This window comes from Diceros bicornis, chromosome 10 (genome assembly GCF_020826845.1).
Source record: "Diceros bicornis minor isolate mBicDic1 chromosome 10, mDicBic1.mat.cur, whole genome shotgun sequence".
Classification (NCBI taxonomy): domain Eukaryota; kingdom Metazoa; phylum Chordata; class Mammalia; order Perissodactyla; family Rhinocerotidae; genus Diceros; species Diceros bicornis.
In genome coordinates this window covers 35,619,657-35,629,448 of record NC_080749.1, presented here as the reverse complement: position 1 = coordinate 35,629,448, position 9,792 = coordinate 35,619,657, and the positions used below count along the sequence as shown (strand labels likewise).

The window sequence follows — 9,792 nt, the reverse complement described above, 5'->3', positions numbered from 1 at the left end:
CCCTCTCTGGCATCCAACTCAGAAGGCCTTGGGAAATCCTTACGTTAGTTCCTGAATTGGAAACTTAGACCCAAGCCCCACAGTCTTATATGCCCTTCAATCAATGCTTTAAAAACCTGTTATTTTTCAGGTTGGAACAGGAGCTACAGAAACAGAAGAGAAAAATTCATACAAGCCAATGGTGTTCGGGAAGAAAATAACCCCATTGCCTTGAGGTTTCTATTTTTCTTTTAAAATCTATTGGCACACTTATTTTTACATGTCCTAATTTGAAGCATAGGATATACTGTGCACCATGTATTAGAGCAGAATGGAGACCTAACGCAGCCCTCTTAGAATTTTGGGGCTGGGGGGAGAATTCCAACTTCTTCTGAAAGATGAACTGAATTTTCTTTCATTAAAATTTTTGCTTGAAAATGTTTTTCTCCAAGTATTTGGAAACTTAAATACTCTGTTCCTTTGAATCCAAACCCTCCCACTCCCTGACCTCAACTTCCTTTTACAACTTTAACTAAATTGATCGTGTAGCTAGAAGGAGCAATACCCAACACGTTCCTGAAGGAATCAAGAGAAAGAAATTTGAAGCTTCAGTTTTTCAGACCTGTATTTAAATGTCTTCTCTCACTTAGCCTGCAAAAATGTATGACTGTGTAGAATGGATTAGTTTTAAATCCTGTTTTTGTAGTGTTATAAGATGATTTCAGTCCTGGGGAGAGATTCTAATGTATTTTCATCTGTCTGGAATACGAAAAGTTTGTAGGTGCCCCTACTACTCTGGGAAAATGGCAGACGACGACGAATACGAGGAGGTGGTGGAGGTAAGATTAAAAAAACCCAACTCTGACAGCAAAGTATTTTATGTAGCAACAATCAAAGCCTTGTAGGTGAATTAATCATTCGAAAAATACATTGTCTATTATAACTTCACAAGGAGTCATCATTAAAGCATGAAAAAGGAATATTTTACGTTCAGTTTCACTATAATTATGTGGGATTTAGAATTGAAAAGAAATATCGCTGTTTCCCACCTTTGCTTTTCTTTAAACTCTCAGAAAAACAAAGTGTGGGGTAAAGTGGATTTTAATTTGTCTTTTAAACTACCTTCTTCCCCAACTCCCAACCCCCTGATCAAAGGGACGGAGGAGATGAAAATTCTGAAAACTAAACTCTTTTTCTTAGTGCCTGCATAGCAAAAGAGGAAAAAGAACTACTTACTCTTTGCTTCAACTAGCCTATCTATAGGGCAATATGGATTAAATGATCAGAATAATATATATGAGATTATACGCTTATATGAGATTTTATAAATACATATATGCGCATATACACACATATATAAAAATAAACTCGTGTTGCTTCTGAGTGACAGTAGGAGCCACACTTTCCCACCAACTCCATTATATGTATCCAAGGGAACCAGACTAGCTTTTGCATTTGAATTTTGAAAAAGAGCAAAGACCATAGGGGGCATCTTGATTATTGGTGGATGTCTGACATGTTTTACAAAGTTGTTAATTGTTTATTTTATATAATTTTGTTTTTATCATGTTATGGTTTTTCTTCACCAGCTCTTGCCTTTAGCTTCACATCCATATAAATACATTGCCTTTGAATCTGAAAGTGCTTACTAATTACCAATTAATGATGATGATCTAAACACATGAAAATCTCCTAGTGCCCGAGACACTTGGAGGCAGTGTTGAAAATCCGTGCTTTTTAATAAGAATGAAATTAACCCAGAATCAAATTTCAAATGAAAGTGCCAAAATTTCTTTTTGGCAGATTATTTTATGGATCAGTCTATATTTAGATGAACAAAATTTTATTTTATTCTACAAATGAAATTGCTTTTATTACTGAAGAATATGAAACAACAACAAAAAAACAGAACAAATCTCATACAATATAACATTCAACTGTTCTGGTTTAAACGCCAAAGGCCACATCCTCAATGTTCAATATTATCACTAGTGTGCATTTTACATACATCCCTAAGGGTCAGAATAATCACTAGCAAACACTAACACAATTATAAATTAAATTGCCTTCTCCATGATGGTAATACCAGGAATACTTTTTAGCCTCCCACTTAAATATCCTTACCTTTCTTAAAATAATTGTATTTATCGGTCACTGAAAATTGTCCTTAGTGCTAGACTTGATTGATTTAACTAGATGTCGTAAAAATGGAAGGGGCTATTTTTAGGTTTCTCATCCTTGCCATTTTGTTCCCATTACTGCTTCTGGGTCTGACCAGCAGGTGCTAAACTTATAGACTTCCTGCCAGAAATTCAGAACCAAGGTCTCTCTGACCTCAAAAACGATGCCATGAGAATGGGATGGTGGCAGATTAGAGAAAATAGTCTAGCTTTAAAAATATATTTCTTAGGGATCTTGGACATCTAAATAAAATTGTGCTGTGACCCTCTTCTCAAACTTAAACAAACTTGGAAAGAAAGGAAAAGAAGCACGGGTGTACTATCTAATTAGTGGCACAGATCTAAAAAAAAAGTGAGATTTGGCATAGAAGTTAATGCCAACCATTTGGATAATGTTGCCTTTTTTATAAGCTTATTTCTAAGATATATTTACCAATGGTGAGAGCCCAGGAAAGGTAAAATTTCCAAAGAGCTGCTTTTATTTGGATGCTGAGAAAATCCAAAACAGTTGTGAATCATTCATTTTAGTTTAATATTTCTTCTCAAGTCACTGATGTTCTGTGTGGCCAGAGGAACAGTTCCATGTGGATCAGCATCAAATAGTATTTTCTAAAGTGTCCAAATGATATTTCCCATGTGATGAAGGCACAAATATGTAAAAGAGAAATATTCTGTGCCTTTAGAGCTTGTGATTTCTGTTGCTATGTGTAAGGACACAGAGACAGAATTAGATTTCAAGTAAAAAAAGAAATAGTACAGAAGCAAAGAAAACGCAAGAGTGAGGGACATTAGGCAAGTTTTACACTAATTTTTCCGCAAGTGAAATAGAGCATGTGGCCTATTGATAATGGTTAAGTAATTTGATGAGAGTTCACCCAACCAAGGGAGGAAGAAAGGAGGCCTCGGAGGGAAATTTTGCATTTAGTGTTTTTCCCTTTTCCTATATGTTTTGGTGGCAGGGAAAAGAAAAATGAAGCATAAAATGTTATCATTTTGTTGACTGAGAACATGAGCCAAGTCTTTCATTTTTATCCCTTTCCTTGTGTGCCTTGGCCTAAACCAGTCTTTCCTTCTGTTCACCCAGCTTTCTGGGTGAGACTAAGGGCAAGATTCCACTCTCCTTACGCATCTGAAACGAAATGTCAGCCAGCTCCTATCCGAGTCTATTTATTGCTGGTGATGTCAGAAATACAACAAAAGTAGATTTGATTTCAGATCCAGCCTGCAAGCACCTTAGAGCCGTCAGAGGCAAATTGCTGCCTAACTTTCCCCCATTTTGTGATGAGGAATCTTCTCATTTTTTCCTTCTCCCCTTGACATTTGTAAATTTTCCTCTTAGCACCACCACACTACTGGAAAGGATTCACCCATCACTCTGGAGGAAGCTCTCATTACTTAGTAGTCAGGGTGGTATAGGGATAATTGAGGTGTATATACGCCTTTGGATCTATTATTTCCACGATACAATCCATTTAAAAATTTTATTCACGCTGAGGTTTCTGTTTTGTTTTATTGCTAGTTAGCAAACAGTGAGTTTTATCACAGTTCCTCTCTGCCCAACCCACAAACTCACGAGATTGTTGTTATATTTTTTTCTCAGCAAATTCAATCTTAGCTACCATAAGAAAAAATTTTACTTGTCCCAAATAAAATAGCTTCCCCTGATTAATAACCAGCTTCAGACACCTTTCTCATCACTCTGCATCCCCTTGTCCAGTCTGATGGCATTCACTTTAGCTCCCCTGAAGTTTCACTAAGTATGGACAGGCTCCCTCGGCTACTTGTTCCCACAGATATAGCAAATTAACCGGGCTAGTGAAATAACCTGTGAGGTTCAGCTGAAGCAGACTTGAGGTGATTTCTGCTTTGGTTCTCACGATGATACCTTTGTGCTCTATTTATAGTACTACACAGAAGAGACAGTCTACGAAGGGGAGCCGAGGGAGGTAAGACCCAGCCCACACCTGCATGAACTGCATGCTCATTAAAGCAGGAAGAGCCTGCTCCTCTCTCACGCTCCCGGGGCCACAGAGCTGGCAAAAGGGAGCATCTGAGGGAGGAGCACTCACCTGTGTATGCCCAGCAGCTGGTGGTACGAGAATGAATGTTGCCTGTTTGATAGATTTCATCGCTGTTTTCGCTATTCAACATATCCAAGATGGCTGCAGGTTGCTTTCCCCCATTGCTCAGTGTTATTTTCGGGGTAGGTGATGCTAATTAGAGTAATGTCAGTGGCTGTCACCACCCTCTGACTGCAGCAAAGAGATGGCCTTGGACTTGTGGTTGGCATGGGGACCAGCAGTTTTATTGCGTAGAGTTGTAACTTGAGGGGCACCATCTCTGCCAACAGGATGGTGCCTCCAAACCTTTGTCCCTGATGATGCCGTGAAATGCTAGTCATATTTTAGCACATTAGGAATTCCGAGAAAGCCATTCCCATAAATATTCCAAGTTGGAACTTTGTTTCAAGGTGAAATACCTCACTCATGCTTCATTTTCTGCAAGGACCAGTTTCTCTTGAGCACTGCAAGCAGTGGTATGGATGGCTAACCCTGAAGCCTGCTCAGTGAGCCTGTGACTGCATGAAAACTAACATCTGTAGATGCTGTAAATTGGTTAGTTTCTCAAGGTCAACCATACGTGAGCAATAACAAGCAGAAAGCAGCCTCTTAGCAATGATCTGACAACACTACGGGGAGTTGTCATTAGATGTATAATTTCCTTATTACTTGGGTTTTTCTTTCCATAATTGATGCTAGAACTCTTCCCTTGTGCAGATGATATTAGCTGTGAAGGAAATTATACTATGAGATGGATTGAAGACTTGGCTACTTAACTTCTTTTCTTACATATAGTATTTTTAACTTTGGACTAAACCCAAACTTGGGGCCTTAGTTTCTGCCACTACAGCCTGTTATAAGAAACAGTAATTTCCCACTTACCACATACACAGGACTGCTGTGAGGATAATTACCCCACTATATTGTCATCATTATTCTCGTCCACCTAAGCATTTATTAGTGTAAATGGCACTCTAGTTCACATTAATTAACTGACTAAGCCAAGAGAATGGTAATCACTTGTAATATTGATGTGATTCATTTTTTTTTTTGTGAGAAAGATCAGCCCTGAGCTAACATCCATGCCAATCCTTCTCTTTTTTTTGCTGAGGAAGACTGGCCCTGGGCTAACAGCTGTGCCCATCTTCCTCCACTTTATATGGGATGCCACCACGGCATTGCTTGACAAATGGTGCCTTGGTGCACGCCCGGGATCCGAACCCCGGCCGCCAGCAGCGGAGCATGCGCACTTAACCGCTATGCCACGGGGCCGGCCCTGATGTGATTCATTTTTTTAAAGTTCATTATTCTTTGTCTGATACTACAGGGGAGAGTGCCTAATGCCTGCAGAACAAGCAACTGACTTTTTCTTAGATTCATTTAAAAGTTTAGAATTTGAGTTTTACTTGATTGTCTTAATCTTTTGTTCCCTGATCCCAAGTTTGCTTTTACTTTCCCCAATTTAAGAAGATTTTTAAATGTTTAAGAATATTTTACTTCTGATTTTTATCCTACCTTAAAGTGTTTGAGTTATTTTCTGCAAATGGAATTTTAAGGTAATGTTGCAAATTACTAAGGAGTAACCTTTTTACTCCATGCAATGCAATCTTGAACAACCAGCGTTAAGCATATGTAACATAATGTGCCTTCAAATGGCTCTAGTGTGTGATTTCCTGCTTTGGCTTGTTTTAGATGTGGAGCAGTAACACCAGGAATCTAAGTCTGACTTGAAGTCAGAATAGCAGGATCCTGGTATCATAGTTTTTGCTTTCATAACTATGTTGAATCACATGTCAAATTTTCAGACAATAACACACTTCTATGAAACTACGACAACAACATCTGACTATGGGCAATCAAAGCCTTCCAGATCAGTGCTGGCACAGCCAGAACTGGCAAAGCCAGTGGAGAGAAAGAAAGTTATCCGGAAGAAGATCGACCCTTCCAAGTTCATGACCCCCTACATTGCACACAGTCAGAAAATGCAGAATCTGTTTAGCACAGTAAGTTTCAACTGACTTCTGCTAATCTGGTTTTATTATTGAGAAATTACTAATCTCAACCAAGTCTGTTTTGGAAGCTGGCTGGATTTTGTTTCTCTGGATTTTGTGTACAAGACAAAACTTATTTTGCAGAAATATAAGCTTTTGTGACTCTTGAGTTTTCCTTTCCTGTAATTCACGGGTACTGTTGCAGCATCAGGGAAAGCATCCTTATTCAAATTATTCCTGCAAAATAAGCAAAAGACCAAATGTAAAGCATTTGCTGGTATTTAATCACTATTACTTAGCCAATCTAGAGTAATGAAATCATAAATATAGATTAGGCTGAAATCAGTTCATGGAAGCTAAATAACATCTATTCAAACTATGTCTGAGCAGGATGCCTCTTAAGTGGATTAGCTCACAGTCTGTGAAAAGGTCTCTAAGAGATGTATAGTGAAGAAGAACATGCAGTTTAGAAAACCAGGATCAGACTAAGAACTCGTCTGAAATTGAATATTGGAATGTTTGACTGTACCCTAGAACAGTGGTTTTTAACTGTGGCTGCTTACTGGAATCCCCTAGGAGCTTTAAAACTACTGCTGCCCAGGCCATTCTGGTTTAATCAGACTGGGTCTGGGGCCCACGTGGAAGGAGTTTTAAAAGCTGCCCAGGTATTCTAATGTGCAGTCCACTCTGGGAATCACTGCTCTTGATGGTCCCTGGTCCTTAAATTTCCGTGTACAGTTCTCTAAGTTACACTGACTGGCAGCAGATTGAGACCCATTCGAATGGATCCAATTTGTTGATTGTCCATGGTGGGCTGAGATCTCACTTGCTGGCCTGATTGCATGTCCTCTGGTGGCTTGAAAAAAATGAAAAGTATCTCGGGGAAACATTGGGTTATATAGGACTAGTGCTTTGGTCAAAAGCATCCTATTGTGGTTGGCTAATAAATATTCACTTTTGATTTAGTGTTAACTCTTAGGGACTATTTGGTAAATTTCTAATTTAGATTCTTGAATGATCCTAAGACTTAGATTTCTAAAAACAAGATTATCTTGCCTCTTTTATCACTGCAGTATTCAGCAAAGAGAGAAATTTTTTTTGTCAATTTATTGCCATAAAATCTCATTAATTTAGACACTTAATAGCCTAGAATTTCTGAGCGTGTGAACAAAATGTTGGCAAACGCTTATAATATTTTTAAAGTGTTTAGTAACTAAACTGATAGTACAATTTAGATTGTTGACTGCTCCACTCAAGAGTATTCTTGAGGCATTAATAATGATAAATTATACACATTATTTTTAAAGCAAGAACTCATTATATGTTTAGCAGAAATAATAAAATTGCATTCCTTTTCAAAATAGTCCACAATTCAGACTTTCCATTAATTCAGCTGGTGTCTCAGCTACCCAAACCACTGAGATTTAGTTGCAGCTTATGAATTGAATATTTTTGCATTGTATTAGCAATCAAATCTTTTCATACTTGACTCAATTTCTAGGTTTATTTTCTAAAATTATTGAGCTTCAGGCTTTTTATGTGTGTATTCAGACAATAAAAACATTGAGAGAATCATTTTAGGGCATTTCCAAGACGATAGTCTGTAATAAAACTATTGTCTCCCGTATCTAACTATGTCTAGGAAGAGCAATTAGCAAATCTATTTTAGTTTTTGCTGAGGATCAGGGTAAGAGACAAAAAGAAAGCTATTACAACTGATAACTGTCATAACTTGCAGGATATTTTTTTAATCAGATGGGGATGAGTATATTGCCTGAAATTTCTGCTGCTGTCTTATCAGGTTTAAGGCTAATATCTGGTATTCTTTTCAGAATAAATACAAGGAGAACTATGAGAAAGCAAAAGGACAGCCATATGCCATCACAACCGATACTCCAGAACTTCGCAGAATCAAGAAAGTACAAGATCAACTCAGTGAGGTGGGCTGCACTGCTAAAATAAAGGAGAGAGACATTGCAAAGATACGCCTAGCACTAGGAATTTTGGGCTCTAAATAGGTGTGGAGAGAATAGGGGTCGAATTACTGTGAGCCACTCCAGAAATCTAGAGGAAGCATTGGCCATAGATTATGTTCCTCTAGATGTGAACCCAAAGAGATTTCTAACAGCTTGGCTTAGCAATTGAGCTTAAGAGGTTATATAAGATGGAAGTTCCGACTCGCTGTGGTCTCCCATGCTGGAGCATAGGGAGGCTGAAATTCAGCCAGGAAAGCAGACAGGCAGTAAATGCAGGTGCTCTGCGGATCTTTGGAGATCACAGTTTTCTGTCTAAAATGCAGAAACTTTGCTTTGTGATACAGGCATAGAGTGATTGGGTCAATGCTCTTTGATTATAAGATATTCTTTAATATATTGATATGTTCATGCCTGTCGTGGACTCTAATTGTGCATTATTTCTGCAGGTTAAGTATCGAATAGATGGCGATGTTGCTAAAACTATTTGTCATGTAGATGAAAAAGCAAAGGACATTGAACATGCAAAGAAAGTGTCGCAGCAAGTCAGTAAGGTAAGATCATGGTATGGATGGCTGGGAAACTAAATAGCATGTGTATTACCTCTGCTTGGCCTTAGAGGAGAAGACTGGACAGGCCTGATCCTGCTTACCAGTCTCGCTCGAATCCGAGGCATTGGGAACTCTAACGTCCCCACGTGTCAGGGAGGCTGCGCAGATGACCGAAGTGAGCTGTAGGAGCTATGGTGTACAGAAGAGCCTGTGCCCTGCGACTTTGCTCCAGGCAGTTGCTGTACAAAATGCAGTCCCAGTGTCCCCAAAGTCTCTTATTTATTTTTTTAAAGAAGTTGGGATCTGAATTTTTATGAGAAATCTCCAAATTTCAAATATAGGCAACTAATTAAAAACACTATTTAAAAATACCATGTAAGTCAAAAGAAACATCAGCCAATGACTGATAAGTTGCAACCTTTGAAAGGAATCTATAGAGAATTAGAGTCATGATTTAGTTAAAAAAATTAGACTTTTCAAAGTAAAAGCTTACTAATGCAGGAAAAGTATTATGGGATGTTGACATGATCAATGTTTTCATAATTGATGATAGTAACACATGGGCACATCGGCAGCCTCTGTGCGAGGACACCTTCTGTATGAAAGATCTTCACAGCACTCTTTCTCCTTTGTTTTCTAAATCTTCATGCTCTTGGGGGACACATCAAGCCACAGGTCCTCTGCTTTTTCTGTCTAGGTTTTATACAAGCAGAACTGGGAAGACACCAAGGATAAGTACCTGCTTCCCCCTGATGCCCCTGAACTTGTCCAAGCCGTTAAGAACACAGCCATGTTCAGTAAGGTAAGGGCCTCTGCTCCGTCGTCACTTCTCTCTTCCTATATCCTCCCTCCACGTCCTTTAAAGGAATACCGGGTAAACTCTTGATAATCAGGAGTATGATGCCCCAATATTTTTGTGAGTAGCCTTGAGACGTCTGAGGTTTCAGGGGTAGGCTTGGCAAGGAGGAACTGAGAAGAAAGCTCTTGGGCAGAGTGGAGGGGAAGGTCCTGTCGGGGACCTGAGGAAGGTCCTGGAGGAGGAAGACGCACCTGAGATC

The 9,792-nt window shown here is 38.9% G+C and overlaps 1 protein-coding gene across 4 annotated transcripts in view; it reads left to right on the top strand.

Moving 5' to 3' along the window:
- Positions 1-782: 782 nt before the first annotated feature.
- Positions 783-9,792, top strand: part of NEB (nebulin) — a 233,271-nt gene continuing 224,261 nt past the window's right edge. For all 4 annotated transcript variants that reach the window (XM_058548962.1, XM_058548960.1, XM_058548961.1 and 1 more), the window contains exons 1-6: positions 783-818; positions 4,064-4,105; positions 6,025-6,222; positions 8,043-8,150; positions 8,633-8,737; positions 9,432-9,536. In XM_058548962.1, coding sequence (XP_058404945.1) covers positions 783-818; positions 4,064-4,105; positions 6,025-6,222; positions 8,043-8,150; positions 8,633-8,737; positions 9,432-9,536 — 594 coding nt within the window. The remainder of the gene's footprint in view (positions 819-4,063; positions 4,106-6,024; positions 6,223-8,042; positions 8,151-8,632; positions 8,738-9,431; positions 9,537-9,792) is intronic.